The sequence below is a fragment of the Gobius niger genome, assembly GCF_951799975.1.
Source record: "Gobius niger genome assembly, chromosome: 9".
Taxonomy (NCBI): Eukaryota; Metazoa; Chordata; class Actinopteri; order Gobiiformes; family Gobiidae; genus Gobius; species Gobius niger.
In genome coordinates, this window is record NC_136860.1 from 25,929,927 (window position 1) to 25,948,913 (window position 18,987).

The window sequence follows — 18,987 nt, forward strand, 5'->3', positions numbered from 1 at the left end:
CAATTAAACCTGTTTGTTGTTGTTTTGTTTTTTATTTTTTTATCATAGTTGTTTTCTTCTTCTAGTTGAAACAATATAGCCTAATATCCAATCTGCGCAGTTGGAAAGGAAGTTGGAAAGGAAAGAAATTGAGAGGTATCGGCTCTCCATCTTCTTGCAAATGTCAGCCCTAGCTTAGTATATTGGCACCCTCGTGTGGCTGAAAAGGGTACTATATAAGAGAGAGAGAGAGAGAGAGAGAGAGAGAGAGAGAGAGAGAGAGAGAGAGAGAGAGAGAGAGAGAGTACGAGAGAGAGAGAGAGAGAGAGAGAGAGAGAGAGAGAGAGAGAGAGAGAGAGAGAGAGAGAGAGACTGGAGAGAAACATAGGCTACCTTATGTTGAGTGACACATTCAAGTTGACATCGAGTGAGCCTCCTCATGGCTGTTTTTTTTGGTGTTGTTACAGTAATGATCCAACAACACATCTGTGTGGAAAAACACGTCTTTCGGTAAATGGTCTCAACTTACAGCGCTTTTCCACCTACAGCAAAGCGCTTTACAGCAAGGATCCAGTCACCCATTCACACTCTCATTCCTACACCAATGTACGCAGATACATGGAGGCAAGGTGGGTGAAGTGTCTTGCCCAAGGACACAACAACAGTGTGCAACTTCAGGACGCGGACCGACCTTCCGACCATCAATCAATCAATCAATCAATCAATCAATCAATCAATCAATCAATCAATCAATCAATCAATCAATCAATCAATCAATCAATCAATCAATCAATCAATCAATCAATCAATCAATCAATCAATCAATCAATCAATCAATCAATCAATCAATGGTTTTGTATAGCTGCACCAAACATTAAACATCCACCCCTTAAGATCCACTGTACCTTTTAACATTCTAATGGCTTCTTGGGGCCGATTTGCACCATGTTGAATCATACTTCGTTTTATGTGCACTGCCCACCACTAGGGGGCGCTGTACAATTTATTTGCGCTAAAGACCAATGCCAGTGTACACCGGGCCAATGTTTAATGGACTTATAATTTTTCACTTTTTGCAGCAATTGGTACGCGTTATGAATGACTACAAGTGTATTTAAGTGTCTGCTGGGATTTTGGCCTATGAGCCTTGCTGGCCTGTAGGACAGTGTGCTCCTCAATTTCCCCGATTTCGCTGACTCACACTAAGTTTTCATGAATCACGATTTTAACAGATTGATTGTTAACTTACCCAAACACAAATATCCAATGTATATTCAATCTTGTGCCCATAGCCTTTAAAAATTGACGTTTGAAGTCATCAGGTTGCCAGGTTGGTTGTTTGAAAGGAGGATAGCGCTCCTTCAACCTGGCACCGTGGACTATGCGCCTGATTCCGAGTCCAGTATGGCGGACAGCGAGTGTGATTTGGAGACAGACGGGCTTGATTTAGCCTTAGAAACGTTGTGTACCGCACACTGCAAGGATGAGGCGTCTCTCAACAGTAAAGGATATTGTTCTGCGTTTTGTGAGGTACGTCAGTCTTACTTTCCCTTGACTCTGTGCGGAACGGAGCTCTGTTTATAGCTCAATGCTAATTTTAGCTTCTCGTCTAGCTGCCTTGTGTTGTATTGTTGAAACCAAAACCTATTGAGATAGTGCACTAGAGTGGTGCGTGTGCTGCAGGTTAACGTGTTAAACCCTTTTATTGTGTCTTGTAAGAGCTCCTCTTGCAATTCTTTTGTTCAAGTATATTTATAGCATATCTTATAGCCACCTATGCTAACTATAATATCCATTCTTCTATGTTCATTAATGTATACTAGGAGTCGAACATTTGTTACGTTTTCTTTTCTTTTGCTTTCTTTTCTCTTGCTTCCACTTTATGTTGACAGAATTTGCTGTCACGAGGGTTATTACAATGCTGTGCAGTGGAAAATCCCATTTACTTGAGTCAACGCCATGTATTGTGCATGTTTAGAGTCTAGACTGCTAAAGTGAAAGTGCTCGTCACGCGAAATGGCACAGGAACTACTTCCTCTATACCTGCCTGCGTGGCTATTATTGATTTTTAAGGCTAATGTTGTGTATGTCCTCGCAGCTGGTTGAAGAATATACTGGACAATGGCAGGTTCCTCTCCCACAACTCAAAGTGCTGCGGACAGCACTCTGCAGCTTCACCAAAGCCACTGCTGCCTTCCCCGATGACTGCCAGCACGTCCACTTTGTCCTGAGCAGTCTAGCCTTGTAAGTGCGTGTTCATTTAGGGATTTAAATTGTTTTTCAACTAAATGTCTAAAACTGGCTCTTTTTATTATATTGCAGGAGCTTCTTTGAATTATTGCTGTTTTTCAGCAAGGAAGAATATGGGGAGCAACCCTTAAAATATATTTTCGATTCCCTTTTGGTAACTAGCATATTGTCATATCTGTATACATTTATATTCTCATGTTAATACTTGACCTTCATTTCATTATCTCTCCCATAATATTTCATCTAAATAAAAATTGTTTTACAGGAGTGCCACTCTGAACTCCTGAGACACAGAAATATTTACTTGCATCATGTGAAGTTAACCATAAAGTCAGGAGGCCCATGGGAGAATGCCGTCCTTAAGGGGATCCTAAAAGAGGAGGAAATACAGCAAAAAGAGGGTTAGTTTATTATCTACTGTAGCGTTTGGCCTTTTGTTTTAAAAGTCTGTGGATGTGTAAATAGACATGGACATTATTTGTTTGCCTTGTTTTATTATACGAAGAGATGTCAATAATTACAATACCATGAACATGATTGCCTTGAAAATTACCTTTTTTCCATTATTAACAACTACTTTCTTGACTTGCAGTTGAGGAATACTTAAGCTCAGAGCTGCCCATCCTCCTTGAGCTGCGAGTTCGGTATTTGCAGGCCTGTGAACGATTGCAAGAGGCAATGGCACTTTCTAAATGCTGCCTTGAAAATCAGGAAATGGGAAAACATTTGTTCTTTCATCAAGCCTACCTGACCTGCCTCTACAAGGCATCACTACATGATCACCTTCTCAAAGAAGTATGTTTGAGTCACTTGGACATATCGATAGTGTCTTAGAAAAAAGCCTTTTTATGATATGTGTTTTATATTCAGATGGCAGAGATCGATGGGCGTGATGCTGTAGAGATCATCTGTAATACTGAGAGTGTGGAAAAGGATGAGCTTCTACTGTCACTTTGTAAGACTTTCCTCACCCAGCAGCTGCACAATGGAGACATGTACTACATTTGGTAAGTTATGTTCAATCGGCTCAGTAAACCACAAATGCAGAAGGAGACCTGTTCATGTTTTTCACAGTTGACTGAGACATATTTGTTTTGATTTCCTGCAGGGACCTGGTTTTTATTTGGAGCAGGTTGTACCTCAGAGCTCATCCCTCGAGGCAGGAGTTTCTCTCAGAGTGTTTGAGCCTGACGTCTTCCGCAAATAATGTCAGGGCACTTTTCCCCTTCATCAAACTGGTCCACACAGAGGTAAGGAAGGAAGTGATGCAAAATGACCATGATACTTTGTTGGCTCCTTTTATACTTTTATTTTAGATGTTTTTATTTTCTCTTATCTCCTAGCTCGGCGATGAGGGTATCCAGGTGTGCGTGGAGCTGTGTGTCAAAGCGCTGCAGTTGTGTGACCTGCTCTCTGATGCTGTAACACGTTCTCTGGTGTGCAAGACCATTGCGTTCTTACTTCCTCACGACCTGGAGATGTGCCGAGCCTGCGCCCTCCTGGTGTTCTGCCAGGAGCGCAGTCTGGAGGCCTACCGCACCGTCTGCTCACTGTACAAGCATCCTGACAATGAGCTGCACCCGAACAACAGCCCTGTGAGGACATGTATCCGCTTCCATATCCTACAGGTTAGTTTTGTAACGTTGGAATTTATTGCATTTTCTATTAATAGGTAATAATTTCTTTAACAAGTACACTTTTTTTTTCCTTTGGCGGGCCAAAATGGAAACTGATTAGAAGGACAGAGGGCTGAACGCTGTAGTTACTGCCAAAGAGTCGTTATTATATATATTGATATACTATGCTGTATAGTAAAAATATTACATGTACTGATTATTGCTTGCTGGCTACTAAGAATGGGTTACTTGACTTTGTGGTCTACTGCTTTAGGTTGACATAAAACATAAACATATTTAAGGCCCCTGTTTTTATTTGTCATGTGTAAGTAACTGGAAGTATTCATGAAATATTCCTCTCTCTCCTCCCTTTAGAAACTCAAAGAGCATCTGTGTTTTGACCCTGAGTTTTGGAACCTTCTTACTTTGAGGACCCATTGCTTGGAGTTGATCAGTGACAAAGCCATGCAGGCAGCAGTGCTCAGTGAGATGGAGGAAGAGGAGAAACACTGTGAAGCACTGGCAGCTTACAACAGCATTAACGAGCTATCTACGGAGGAAGCGGAGTGTGTGAAACCATCGGAGCACACTGACAGTGTAAATGGTCTAAAGGATATCGCACATGGTCAGAAAGTCAAGCCGCTGACCGAAACTGAGAATGTGCCAAAGAGAAGAAGAGGAAGGAGAAGGAAAGAAGAAATTCAGAAAGTAAAAGTTGCGGAGGAGGTGGTTGATAGAGCTGATGATCCTGAAGTTGTTTATAACATTAAACCCAGCAAAGTGGGCAAGTCAAACGCATATGCACTGAGACACAATCACAAAAACAGAGAAAATGCTGCTCCCAGTAAATTTCCTTTGAACCGTAAACGAGAGTACTTGACCAGGTGTGTGAAAAGCCAGCTCCTGACACGGAAAGGACACAAGAGGTGGCTACAAGGGGTGCAGACTCTAGACCGAGAAGAGTACTTAAAAGTCAAAAAAATCCTGTATAAAGGCAAGAAGCGAGGACGAAAACCATTTTACAGAGTTGAACTCAGTTTTCCTGACAATGAAATTCAGCTCATACTTCAGACGACATCGAGGGAAGATACAAGTGCTACCCCTGACACATTGAGTGAAGAGGAAGCCGTTCAGTCAGAGTCTATACATGATGAAACAAACAAAGCAATGGATACAACAGAGGAGCAATCGGGGGACTCTCAAACAGAACCAGAAAACCGTGTATCTACAGAAGAGCCAGTCCGAGTCCCAGCAGTCGAGGGTGACCCTGAGCTTGACGGGCCGGCCTATGATATGATGGATTCTGCTGTGGAAGTGTTTCACGATTACTGCCTCAACTCTGATGTGGATGAGGAAGAGCAAACTCAAGAGAGCGTAAGGTTCAAAGAGACCGCAAAGTCTAAAGATTTCATGAAACATAAAGAGTCCACTAAACCTAAAAATACCACTAAGTTTCAAGACTCCTGGAAAACTAAACATGCATCTAAAGCAGCAGAAGAGTCCAATGAAAACAAAGATGTGGAGTCGTGGGATACGGAGGAAACAAAATCTGAGGTAGGCTTGTTTTCCTCCTCTCAAAAGCGTCTGAATACCAATATTTTACTTGGTGTCAAAGAATAGACACATTATTTAAAATATTTCTTTCAAACTGTCATCAACTGTGTATGTCAATTTAAATTGTTGCCTAGGCTTAGGGTCCTTGCAAATCTTTATTATTTGACCTCTTAACCCTCACCCGAACAGAGCACATTTTCTCCAGTTTGGCTTTACCGAAATTTACATTTTTTCACTCATTAATTGTCCGTGAGAGTAAATACGCTGACAAAAGAGACAAAGGGAGAGAGGGATATTGTACATCCAATTACACAATGAAGATTTTTTTTTTCACTCGCACTGCTAAAGTGGCACTAGCCCACAGTTAGCTTTGCCCGTTAGCCTGTTAGCTTCTTCTCCGTGATTCCTTTAGTGTGTATTGGTGGTCCGGGTCAGAGCAGGGAAAGCTGCAAGGGTGGTTTTCTGGCCAGAAACACCAGGGGGAGATGAAAGACCCCCCCAATCATCCCATTAACACTTGTATTACCCCCAGAGGGACTACGAAAAGGATTTATTAATGCAAACTAGTTTCTTAGTACTCCTTTAAAGGCCATAATAAGGTATAACAAGTTGTGTGTTTTACAATATTATGCTGGACCCAATTGTACTCAATCATTTTTTTGCCACATCCCACCCACCTATTCATATACACCTGTGCGTTCTCGAAACAACCTACTTTAGCTTTAAATTAACAGATTTTTTTTGTTTTTTTTCTCATTGCAGGTCAAAGGGAAGTTGACGTGGCAGGAGCGATCCATTCGGACACAGAAGTACAACCACATTGTACACTCGTGCAAGTTGTGTAATAAAATATACAGGGGCTTGAATGTGCTTAGACACGCACTGTCGCACATGAAGAAAAAACGTAAAATCTGCATCCTCTGTGGCCAGCGCTTTAAGGAGTTTTCTGCAGCGAGCAAGCATGTAGAGAAGCACATTGAGGAGATGAGCCAAAATAAATCCAGTGACGAAGATGGCAAAGTATTATATGAGAATAAAATAAATGACGATAATGAAATAAATGACAATATTAAAATGAGTGAGAACTGTGTAAATGATGTGGGCAAACCAAGTGATGAAACCAATGATGAACAACCAGTGACGGACAGCGACACAACCCAACAGACACCGACTACTAATGGCACAGAAACGCCCACCCCACCTGCCCTTCCTGAGGAGAGCCCCAAACCAGCAGTAAATGAGGAGCCCAAACCGAATCCCAAACGAAAACCCTGCCGATTTAAATTTACTGAACTGAAAAGGGAAGAGCGGATTGTTAGACACGCGCGGTGTCTTTTTAAGAAGTCGTATTTGTTCAGCAAAAATAACCACTACATTTTCCCTTGTGACTACAACCTCACCGACGACCAAGTGGTGATCGAAGACGACTTGGTAATACTGAAAAATGTACCCGTACGGGAGAACGGAGCCAATGGGGAAAATAAAAAGGTAAAAATTTCAGAGAAAGAAGCTGAGAAAACTGTAATTTGGGAAAATGAAAAGCTGGACACCTCAGAGAAAGAGACCGAGGACACGGACGCAAATAGGAATAAAGAAAAGCTGGACACTATGGAGAATAAGGAGCAAGAAGAAGACAAAACGGCAGAGCCATTAAGCACAGTATTGGATAAAGGAGAAGAGACTGGGAGCACATCTGAGTGCAAAGAGGAAGAGAAGTTCATCTGTAAAGACCTGGTTTATTACCTGTGTCCTGGTGAGGGCTGTGACAAGGTGTTTTTCAAGTTGGGCCACACCATGACCAAACACGCCATGAAATATCACCTCAGCGAGGAAAGGGTTCAAGAGAAGATCTTCGAGTGGACCAAACAGAAGTGCATCCTCTGCAGCAGGTAAATCGTCTGTAGCTATTCAAGTCACTTTTGTTTGCCACGTCGTCTTTTCTAGAGCATTATGTAAGAAGTCATACAGTATAATTTGTACATAACAGCTTGTCATATCAAATAAAAAATGGATACAGGGACAAGTTTGACAAAAGAGTGCTGCAAAACTAATGACAAGATGGCATGGTTGTAAAGAATACCATGTGTTTAATTAATGGATCTTTCTGGGTGACGTTTGCCTGTTGTGGCTTCTGAGTGGGTTTCTGTTGAGCACTTTAGTTTGTCTAATCAACTATAACAACATCTTAGCTCTGTACCAGGAGAAGAGTGAAGGTGTCCTACACTGAGGTGCCTACTGCTACTGACAGGTTGCCTTAGCTTACTGTAATTATGACAAATTGTCCCATGGGCACAATCAAGAGTACATTGGCCCTAATCTCTTGTGGTTTGAGCTGAGTTTCTGACCTCATGCTGTACAAAACCACAACTATGTATTTGTACTTATTTATGGACCATATCGTAAAAACATGTCTGTATTTAACCTTCTAGTCTAGAGTATTGACATCACCTTTGCGTTCTGTTGCAGGCAAATAGAATTTATCCAGCACTTCAAGGGCCACATGAAGCTTCACGTGGAGCACCCCCAGTACTTTTGCTACCACCAGGATTGTGGCCAGCGCTTCGGCTCAACTAATGAGCTCCGGACCCACGAGAGCCAGCACTTGCCCCTCAGGCCCCAGTGCAAGTACACGGCCTGTGAAAACGTCTTCAACAACATGGTTGGCCTGAACGACCACGAGTGGAGGCACTATGTCCCCACTCCGCTGAAAAGCGACTTCGAATTGGGCCCCAACAAAAATAAGAGACACAACGATGAAGCCCCTTGGAAACAGAGGGTGAAGGTGGAGGAGCTGTGGCTGCAGACTAAAAACAGCCCGAAGGAGTCTATTACCTTGAGGGAGGTTGCTGCTGATGGACTGAGTAACTCTAAGAATACTGATGATCTAGATTTGCCCAACGATGAAGCCAACGTTAAAACAATTAATGGATTTTGTGAAAAAACAGACCTTGTGACCCATACATCCAAGGAGCCGGGTGGTAAAAAGAAAGAGCAGCTTGAGGTAGAGCCTATAGATGTAAAAATCCGCACAGAGAACACCATTCTCACGACAGAGTGTGAACCGATTGTCGAGGAACCAGTAATTGAACCACACAAAGCGTTCAAACCTGCCTATAAGTCCGTATTCAAAGCTTTGGTCAGACCCCCGCCCTCCATGTACATGACCGAATCAGAGCTGTCAATGCGCAAGAGGAAGTCGGGAGAGATCGAAAGTCCTCCCGTGAAGAAATATCAGTACACGCCCAAGAAACAGCCAAGTGAGAAACCAGGAGTAACACAACCGAAAGCGGAGCCCGAGACAAAGATAAGGCATCGCTGTGAGAAATGCCTGTCGTTTTTTACTTCCCCGGAAGACCTGGGGAAACACAAGTCCCTTAATACCTGCTCTGCACTTTTTGGATTTGACTCGGATGACGAAAGTAAGTAAGCCCCAATAAGTACTCATCATGTTTTATGTTTATTTAGTAACTAATCTTATGCGGTGTCTGTTCAGGTTGATGAAAACGGAAGCACCGAGTGGTTTGCCCCAGCACTCTTCAAACTATCAACTTTGGAACATTATTTATTCTTCTAAATGAAGTTGTTGAACAACACAGGCACAGAAAAATGCACTTTTTAACAATAGTTGTTTTGCTTTGAGTTGAAGTTGTCGAAGAACCTCACAAATTCCAGTTGTTGCTTGCTACCATGGTATTGAAAACCTTAGAAATATGGATCAGTAATGGGTCATCTAATGGAAAGAGTGTTATTTGAGTCTTGTTATTATGAAATTGATTAACCCAAGTTATCAATTGAAGAAATGGATCAGAACGTGTCACTCCAAGCATGTACTAAGGAACAACTAACAACTCTCTGGGCCTAATGTTATAATATAAATATGAAAAACTTACACTAACTTGCTTTTGTTGCTATGATTAGTTGAAAGGTGCGTTAATGAACTGACTTGGGCCTTAGAGTGTGATCAGCTTGAGATTTTTTTCATTGGTAATGTGAAGTCAACTCCAGGCTGGTGCTTACAATTCTGCACGATCATTTGTTCTTCCAGCATTGATGTAATCCATACACATTTTTTGACAAGTTTGAAAAGTTGTCGGCTTTTTTTCTAGGTATATCCATCAGCCTGCGTACCTGTCTTCACTTATCACTGATATGTATTGTACAGCAAATACCAAATCACATAAATATTGATTTACTAGTGCCATAACCGAATCAGTGTTATATACTTTGATATCAATGTACAGTGTTGAATAATATTAATAAGCACCACTGGTTGTTCTTCTGTATATTAAGTATGAAATTGACTTGATAACGTTTAATGTATTTTTTATGGAGATGTTCTCCAACTCCTTTATTTATTTATGTAAAAAATGTAAATAGATTGGATTTGTAAAGTTGAATATAGTCCCCATCTATTTTTCTTTAAAAAGGTTGGATTTGTTTCAATAAAACAAATTTTGAACTTGATATTTATCTGTGAATATTCATTTATTTTTCAATTTAACAAAAGACATGTTACACAGACAAAGACAATTATCAACGGTATCACCTTAGCATTGCATATGTATTCAGTCATATTGCTTGTAAAACAGGAAGTGAAATCAGGTGCTTAAGAGGCTTTGTATCACATGCCCGGCAACATTTTCAACCAAAATAAGGATCAAACAAGAACAATTGAATAATCTCCATTGCTAATTGGAAAAAAAGCAAGTTTATTTACCCTAAAGCTTGAATTCCTGATCCATAGTATAAAGTGTCACCCTTCATTATTTATGCAAAGTAGCTATGCAGTAAAAAGCTGCAGCTCTCGTCATTATGTTGTGCAGTATCATGCATTTCAGCTGTAATGAAATGAGCTCAAAAACATGCAGCATACTCTGTGTTATTAGGAACCTGGGTCTTATAGTCTTAAAATCTCAGTTAACATTGTAGTTAAGGCCAAGTTGATCAAAAAGCTAGTATAAATTTATTTTAAAAATATTTTCAAACCATGCAAGTGCATTCAAGGCAAAGTGTTGAGTGTGTTTTCAAAAATCACTTTACAATTGCCAAGAAGACAATAGTAGCACTTTTTCTTTTGTTAATGGAAGACCTTGAGTATGTACTAAACATCAAGAAAATATAACAGGAAGAAAAAGAATAAAGATGTCACTGAATTGTTACATCTTAACGTAAATTAATCCCATTTGATTTAATCTATAGTTAAATTATAGCCCACGTGCTCTATAGCTGCAACAATTTTTAACAACTCAGACTGTATTTTATGTTTTGATAAGAGTTTGGACGTACAGGATGTGTAGATGTTATTTCACTGGCTGTAAATTTGTTTATTAAGGCAACATGCTTGAGGTCAAATAACTGTCTATGGCGTGTATAAATAGATTCTTAATGCCCCATGTGCAGGATGTGTAGTCTGTAGACTCCTGAGTTGCTTGCGTGGTGTATGAAAATGGAGATTTTTAAATGATAAGGTAATGTCTACAGTGCAGCTGACATTATTGTGACGTTATTGCATAAATATATTAATGGTAGAGAACCACTTGATTGAATCTGATGCACTTTACTTCAGAACATTGACTCATCAGTGAGTGCAGGACAGGGAAGTGTGCAAAGCTGGCTTGTGGCTTGTGTGCAAGCACACTCAGTGGCTGCTGTTGCTTGTCCAGTCGTAGGGGAGGTAGCTCACTTTGGTCTTCCCAGCAGACAGGACGTCCAACAGGCTGGACCTCTTTGGAGACTCCCCCATGTGCTCAAGCACCCAGTTCAGCAGCTACAGGACAAACACTGTTACTCAGGCTGCTAAGTGCTACAGTTCAAACAAGTCATGTAAAATCACACCTGCCTTCTCATCAGTGCCTCCAAAGTCCGCCTTGTACCACTTAAAAATCTGACTCAGTCGAACTTCTCTTTTTCCAGAGTCCACGACACAGGCATCATCGTTCTCCAGAAAGGCCTCTGCTGCTGTCCTGAGCTGGGTGTCAATGTCCTGTAAGAGGGAAAATAATTTATTCAAATTAAGTATTATTGTTCTCCACTGTATTCTAAGTATTCTTATGTTCAATGTGTCATTTAAAGACACTTTAACTCTTGTACCTGTGGGGTGTATGTTTTGATTGGTGGACAGCCCTTTGCGCCGCAATTCAAGGCAAAATGAATTAGAGGCTCAGCCTCCGGGAGCGCCATCTTGTGGAAATTAGAGAAGTTACACACATAATCAGAAATGTTTTGTTAATTTTGTTTCAAAGAAGAAATACCTGAAGTCGGGGGTCTGTTTTAGAGAAGGGTCTTCGTAGCTGTGCGATGCCCTTTCTGTTACCCCTCAGAACCCCATTTTCAATGTCCTGAAGGGTGAAAACCTCTCCCCCAATCAGGTAGCTCACATAGTTGAAGAACTGTAAAGATAGATCAATATTTAAAAGTGTGTTCACCAAAGTACGACAGAAAAAGTGAAGTTTTCTACCTTACCTTGTACCTCTGCCACATGTTGGTGGGAGCTCCGAGGCGCAGAAACCCATGAATAACCAAAGCGTTGTAGATGTTGATGAAGAAGGCCAGCTTCTCCTCACGGCTCAGAGACAGCAGTTCCACTCTCTGCAGCTGAATAGCCAGGTCACAGTATCGCTCAAACGCTGGGTTAGCAGACATACCTTTGTAGTCCACAAACTAAAAAAAACAACAAAGACAAACATGTTTTCAATGTACTTTGCTTAATTAACATGGTTTATGCTTCTTTTTTTCTTGCTTTGTCATTTCTGAAACCTGTAAGTATTTTTGTTTACTAATTTTTCATAGAGTCCATCAGTGCCTATAATCTTTATTTACATGAGTGGCTCGTATAACTATCAGTAAAAACTATACAAAAGATCATAATAAATTAGAGCCACTAGTTGAGCATTTGTATATGAAATAATTGTGTAATATAAATTGTTAATAAGCACTGTATTGCCTTCAGTTTGCTTGTTTTGAATGAATCCACTCAATTAAACCCTATGTGAGTCAGTGAATAAGGACATTACCTTGCCATCATCAGAGAGATGTTGAGAGAACAGCTTCAGGATCAGATCTCGTAAAATCAGAGAGAGCTCAGCAGCTGAATGGGAAATATAATGTAATTCATGTTTAGTATAATGTGTCATAGCAGGATGCCTGTATTTCTGAGATAAATAGAAATATGAGACAAATTATTACACTTTCAGAAACCTTGTGATTTTAAGATAGATCAAGCTTGTTAGTGATTGCAACAATTGTTAATTATTATACAGTTGGACAAAGTGCAGCAAAAACAGTTTTCCTAATAAGTGTAGGATTTTTTTTTTTTATGACAAGACAGAAAAACATAAAGGTAAATTAATGAGCATAGTGTATCAATATTAAATGCTGCTACAGCTACATGCAGACATACACAGGCTAAGCGTAAGCCACCTCCACTTTTACCATCACAACTAAAAGGCATTACACAAGAGAACCAAGCCAGCCCAACAACACCGAACAGTGTACAACACATTAAGCCATCACCAGTTTGTGTTAAAAAGCTTTTGCCATCACCCATTGACTTGTTTGTTTCCTGGGCGAGTTGTGCTAGTCCTGACCTACCCTGGATGGGACTGCAGGCTGCAGTCTGTCCTGCGTTGAGAGCTGAATGAGGGTCATCCTCCTGTAACCTAAACAGAGTTTCTCCAAAACTGTCCTCCTGTTTCCCAGAGCCACGTACACTCACCATGTACTTCTTCTGCAACAGAGCCTGGCCAGTGTTATAGGCATCTTCTCGAGCTGATGCACAAAACATCATCAATACTCAATACATATATTAAGCTTTGTAAGGGTACCCTGTACTTACCAATGCCCTTCTCTTTCTGCAGCCAGTCAAGCAACTGATCACCTGAGAAGCTCTTTTTGTACACAGTCAGGCCTCTCCTGTGATTCCCAATCACACTGCCATGTTTGAAGTCCTCAACAAGGTTTGCCAACTCATCTCTTTCACACATAAAGTCTAAGGAGCAAAAGCAAGCCATGCCAAGAACAAACGTATTACGTAGTATGTACTAACTAAAAGGCATATCAAATTATTTCATCTAGCCATCATACATATTTAAAGCTACATATTGCAAAATATCAAATTATTATAATTCATGTTCAATTCAACTTCAAACTGAACTCATATTGATTCATAAATTACAGATTGAAACAAAACAGCATTTTTTTTTTCATGACAATGCATCTTCAACATATTCTGAATTCATAACTCATATTCTAATAAAATTCTGTTAATCTTGTTTTAGACATTCGGTAGCACACACACGACTGTTGACATGTTGTATTTGCTCAGATGAAGGACTAATGCCTAGCCCTGGTGCTACGGGCTTATCAAGCTCAGGTTTCTGTATCAACTGTCTGTCTGGCATTAGTGACTCTGAGCTCACACACTGCACCTGCTGCTTTCAACCTCTTTCAATCTTGTACACAGGCCTGCACCATTTCACCACTGCTGCCCCTTATCTCCACTTCAAACAAAGATGACCAAGCAACAATATTCCCAACTACAATCAGTGTTCAGTGCTTTTGAAACACACAGGAAGACTTTCACAATATTCAGGGCAAATCATTTGTTCTTCTTCTTCTTTCGGCAAATCATTTGATCAAACAGAAATGTATGTGAAGAATTACCTCCGTCTGGCTCAGCTGCAGTGTCTTCCATAGGACTCTCCACTGGTACAGGTGGAGCATCCACTGGAACTGGCTCGGTCTTCACCAAATGAACCAATCTCTCAAGCTCTGTGGGAGACTGTAGAGTGTGTAACAAACAAAAACAAGAGAAAGAACAGTTACACAGTTTTTTTGCATCGTGCAGCCCTATATTTGCTAACAAATCTGATAGGTCACCATCATCAATTGCCACTTTAAACTGGATATGAGTATAAACACATATTTCTTAGGCGTCCTCCTCACCATTTTCTGCAGGTCGTCATTTCCCCCGACGTGAATGTTGTTGAAAAATATCTGTGGGACAGTGGTTCGTCCGGTCAGCTCCTTCACTCTAGCCCTGAGCTCTGGATGCTTCCCCATGTCCACATCACACACTGGGACATCCAGCCGCCCAAGGGAAGCTTTGGCCTGCACACAGTGAGGGCAGCCCTGGATAGAATAAACAGTCACTCGGCCCAGATGACTGCTCTCCTCCCTCTCCATCTGCAGACAGAATGGGACACGTGAGCGCAGAATAGGCTTGGAATAAATATTTTACGTGACACAGAGGGATCTAAGCAAAATAATATGGTTTGTTTGTTCACTTCCTGTTTAAAGTATCCAACACACCTACGAGGAAGTACTTTATTTTGCATAATCTTTGCCAACTGCCAGTCAGTTATATGTCAACATTTCCTTTATGACGACAAGATTGTAAAAGAAACAGCTATTTCGCAATGCCAAAGCATGTTCTTAGGTGAGATGGCAGTGGGACAAATGGTATCACTCACTGAAGGTAATGGGATTAAAAGGGATATTGATTAGCTACTGAGGTTTGGCACAACCGTGATATAGCCCATTGCATAATTATAACAACGTGGATATAACTCTATTTTAGTTTACAACTAGAGTATTTGTTGACACTGAATAACTATAAGTCAATAATGACATGCCTGGGCTGGTGTGTTTGAAGAATAACGTTCACATAATTAAGTTAACATACCTTTCAGCGCTTCACTTCCACACAGCCCTTGCCAATGGGTACGCAGCCAATCACATCGCCCAATGCATCTATTTCTTTGTTCTAAACATGTCTAAATGATGCCGAAATAATTGCTATTGACAGCAGGTAAACAAGGGCTTCTCTTCGGCGCTAAATGATCCACTTTGGCTGAGCGTCCGTGTCCGTGACCGTCACTGCGGCAGGACCAGGACGCGTATCCATGAGGCTAGCTTGGTTCGTGGAGGGGGGGCGGTACGTAAACAGATGATGCACTAGATCGACCACTGTGATTCATATATGTGGCAAGCATGACAAATTTTGTATTTTACATTCATGAGTAGAGGAAACGGTGTTATCAATGTGTTATTCCACGTTTAATTTAATACCAACATGCAATGGACAATGAAGCAACCAATGTGTGTTTCTCCGGAACCTTTCTTCGACTTGTCTTGTGTTTCCGTACGACTGTTTTGGCGAAAGGACCCCAATGTAAATCAGTTTCTGTTTACATGTAGTGGCAGTAAAATGACAGGACTAACCGGCAAAGAGCGCACTGAGTGTGCCAAAATACTGACGAAAATGTCAAAAGTGGACTTACTGTCACTTTGCGATACCGTCACGAATAAGATGATTGTCGTGGAGAGCGATAAAGGTACGTCTTCGTCTTGAATCTGTTAGCAGAAGAATGCTAAGTTAGCTGGAGAAACTTTATTTGCCTGTCATTTCACTGGCTTTGGTCCATCTTATTTAACATGTTTTGCAATATCCCATATTATATTATTAAACCATATAAGAAATCATGTTAGATAGTGATGTCAGAAAAAAACAAACATTTATTTGTTTTGACACCCTTGATAAAAGTGACACTATGTAATTACAGAGGCTATGGATACTATTCTGTCTTTCTCTATGTCCGCCGAGGAGCTTCTGAAGAGAAGAAAAGTTTACCGTGACCAGATTTTTAAATATCTTGCCGAAGAGGGGATAGCTATGCCCCCTACAAGTGAAAAACATATCCTCATTAAAAGGACCCTAGAACTTTGGTCATCGAAACAGGTATCCAATGGAACATGTCTTCAAGGTTTTGTTGATATTCGTTTGTTATTGCCTGGGTTTCATTGAGTTGAGTTTCATAACGATTTTACTTTGTCAATATATTCCAATCTAGATAGTTAGAACACCCAATATTGTATATTTTTGCAGAGAGCATATATTATGTCATATTTTATGTAATGGTGTATTTTTATTTATTATATAATATATTTTACTTTTTGAAAACGATTAAGTTGGCAATATTAAAGAAGTGGCCCAGGTCCCCTATAAGACTCCAGCATGTTTACAATTACAGTGATTGTTCATGAATAATAACAACTGTAATGGATTACCATTAGTATTGCACTTGATGAGCTTGACAAGTTTCTCAAAGTGCTCATTATTTACTTTCTTCACACTGTTGGCCAGCTGTTTTTGCAGCCAATAGAGATTGAGTTAATTGTTACGCAGCCGTATCAATTAGAAAGCCTGCCAATTTGAGCAATCGGCCCCTCTGACCAACACCTCACTCGGATGACCCTCATTGTCTACTGAAAAAGGTGGTCAACCTTGTTAAGCACTGCAGAAGGAATCACTGAAATATTAAATTAATCATAACATTAAATTTCTCATGAGTGTTTGAGAGTTGCTTTTCTTATGTTTAAGGAACCTAAAGGACAGCCTGGCAACTACAGGGCGGGGCCACACTCCAGGACAGTGTCTACAGATGTAAAAACAGATCCAGGATTTGATCCACTGATCCTCGGGCGAGAATTCTGTCAGTGGTTTTTTGGCCTTCTAAACAGCCAAAATCCAACTTTAGGCCAGGAGTCTCAGGACTGGGGACCACAGCACTTCTGGCCTGATGCCAAACTTCGTCTCCTTGCCAGGTAAAAATCTGCCACACAAAGTAGTTTGCTTTTACTGAGGTATATTTTGCTTTTGTAAGACGCAAAATATGTAGAGACACAGTTTACATTGTTCAATGACAAATGTTAATACATGAATTTTACACACTGAGATTTACGGCTGCTAGTTTACTTTTTATATAGCTTTATTTTTTACATTTCACATATCTTGCTCTTAGGGTGCAGGTTATAGAAAGTTAGAGAACGATGCTTATGTGTTGAAGCTTTAACGTAAATTGTAAATGTTTATATTTGAGGTTATATTTTTGCTTCTTCTTCACTAATGTTGTCTTTTTTCTGACTTGATGTTATACTGGCTGTTACAATAATGCAATTTTCCCACTTTTTTTTGTATGTAAGTAAATCTCTTCAGATATTTGTTGGGCCTGTTTTAAATATATTTTATATTATATGTTTATATTTATTAAATTAGAAGATAAGATAAGATAAGATAAGAAGAAACTTTATTGTCTGTCCCCAAAGGCGACAGAAATTCGTCTTTGACAGGCTCAAAACATGCACACACACTTCCATAAAAACACAGGCACATTTAAAATCAACATAACAATAATGAACAGCAGGACTATGGTTTGTGATCGTTCAAAGTGGAGATTGCATTTGGAACAAATGACTTTTTATAGACGTCTTTGTGGGCCAGGAGGACTTTAAAACGCCTGCCTGATGGGAGCAACGTGAAGGAGCTGTAGAGTGGATGGGAGGGGTCTTCAGAAGTGTATTCTATATACTTTGGGTGCCTACTGTAGGTGGAAAAGTACAACATCAATGGAGACCATTTACCATTTTTATTTTTTCAGAGTGTGTGGGGAACAGTTAGAAGAGTTTGCTGGTGCAGAGGTGGTGAGTCGTCGTCTCTTGGCCTTGACTCGTGAGGAGCGACTCCTGCTTAATCCAAACCTGGAGGCCCACGGTCTGAGGGCCCTGTCGTCTCCCCATGGCCTCGTGATGGTGGCTGTGGCCGGGACCATCCACAGAGACACATCCTGCCTGGGAATTTTTGAGAAAATATTTGGACTAATTAAATCACCATTGGACAACAACTGGAAGATAAAACTGATTAACTTGAAAATCCGAGGCCAGGATGCAATATCAGATAAAGACGTGTCCGCACCAGCTTTAACCTACAACTCCAGTGATTTACAGCTTCTCTGCAACTGACCTAATGATTTTAATCATCAATATAAAACGTTTTTTTTTTTTTTTTTTTTTCTTTTTGGTTGGGGGTGTTTCAGGTTTTCTGGACTTGTGCCTTATTGTACCTTTTAAATGTATTTGTAAATATGTAATTTAAAAGATATTCTATTGTTACATTTGAACTTTTTTATTCATTGCATTGGCAAGTCTAATCTGTATTTAGGTTTAAAGAAAGTGTGGTAAAGATTTTATTTTATTTAATAAACAGCAGATTGGGACATGAGTGAATATGTCATGTCTGGGTTTTTCTCTAACTTCTGAAATTGTACAATTACTTAAAAAAAACTGGTTCATGAGCCTGAATTAAAAGATGTTACTTAAGCTACTGTACACATGAAAAAAAAAAGCCTCATAGTCATAACGCTGTGCAAAGCCAGTGAACTCAATTCAGTTCTTCCATATAAAAACTATTTTCTTTCATTATTAAAATGTGATTTTGAATCCTATTGAGTCATAGGGCATAAGTGGTCTGCTGGGACACTGAGAAATGTGCTATGACTGTGGTTTTGGTGGCAAAAGTTACATGTGGGAAATTATTCTTGGCAACCATTTCAAAGAGTCCTATAATAGTTAATATGTGCTGGTGCGGGTCGGAGCCACTGGGCCCTGTGTGCCATAGTTGTGGTGATGGCCAAACCACGGCAGTCATTGATCTCCGCCTGTTCACCTTTCACTAAGAATAATGACAAGCTGCTCCCTTCTGTCTTTATGGCACTTGGCTTCTTTGCATTTTAATAGGTGGTTTGGCAATGGC

The 18,987-nt window shown here is 40.3% G+C and overlaps 3 protein-coding genes across 3 annotated transcripts; 2 read left to right on the forward strand and 1 right to left on the reverse strand.

Annotated features, from left to right (window-relative positions):
• The first annotated feature begins 1,372 nt into the window (after nucleotides 1–1,372).
• On the forward strand, nucleotides 1,373–9,041 carry LOC306968298 (uncharacterized protein). The gene is made up of 12 exons (XM_079563640.1): nucleotides 1,373–1,509; nucleotides 2,078–2,223; nucleotides 2,302–2,383; nucleotides 2,495–2,630; nucleotides 2,822–3,024; nucleotides 3,100–3,236; nucleotides 3,338–3,479; nucleotides 3,573–3,857; nucleotides 4,221–5,399; nucleotides 6,162–7,288; nucleotides 7,866–8,818; nucleotides 8,893–9,041. Exons 1-12 carry the CDS (start codon nucleotides 1,384–1,386, stop codon nucleotides 8,895–8,897), a joined length of 4,521 nt encoding a protein of 1,506 aa, XP_079419766.1. The 5' UTR covers nucleotides 1,373–1,383; the 3' UTR covers nucleotides 8,898–9,041.
• An 846-nt stretch (nucleotides 9,042–9,887) lies between these two features.
• Nucleotides 9,888–15,330, reverse strand: LOC306968016 (uncharacterized protein). The gene is made up of 11 exons (XM_079563255.1): nucleotides 15,082–15,330; nucleotides 14,343–14,582; nucleotides 14,061–14,178; nucleotides 13,234–13,386; nucleotides 12,990–13,166; nucleotides 12,413–12,486; nucleotides 11,862–12,059; nucleotides 11,651–11,788; nucleotides 11,490–11,579; nucleotides 11,239–11,382; nucleotides 9,888–11,166 (listed from the first exon to the last, which is right to left on the reverse strand). The coding sequence occupies exons 2-11, from the start codon at nucleotides 14,580–14,582 to the stop codon at nucleotides 11,038–11,040; spliced, it is 1,461 nt and encodes a 486-aa protein (XP_079419381.1). The 5' UTR covers nucleotides 15,082–15,330; the 3' UTR covers nucleotides 9,888–11,037.
• Nucleotides 15,331–15,584: 254 nt separating this feature from the next.
• Nucleotides 15,585–18,204, forward strand: cUnh3orf38 (chromosome Un C3orf38 homolog). Its single transcript, XM_079562625.1, has 4 exons — nucleotides 15,585–15,733; nucleotides 15,962–16,137; nucleotides 16,780–17,003; nucleotides 17,837–18,204. The coding sequence occupies exons 1-4, from the start codon at nucleotides 15,607–15,609 to the stop codon at nucleotides 18,195–18,197; spliced, it is 888 nt and encodes a 295-aa protein (XP_079418751.1). The 5' UTR covers nucleotides 15,585–15,606; the 3' UTR covers nucleotides 18,198–18,204.
• Nucleotides 18,205–18,987: the final 783 nt, after the last annotated feature.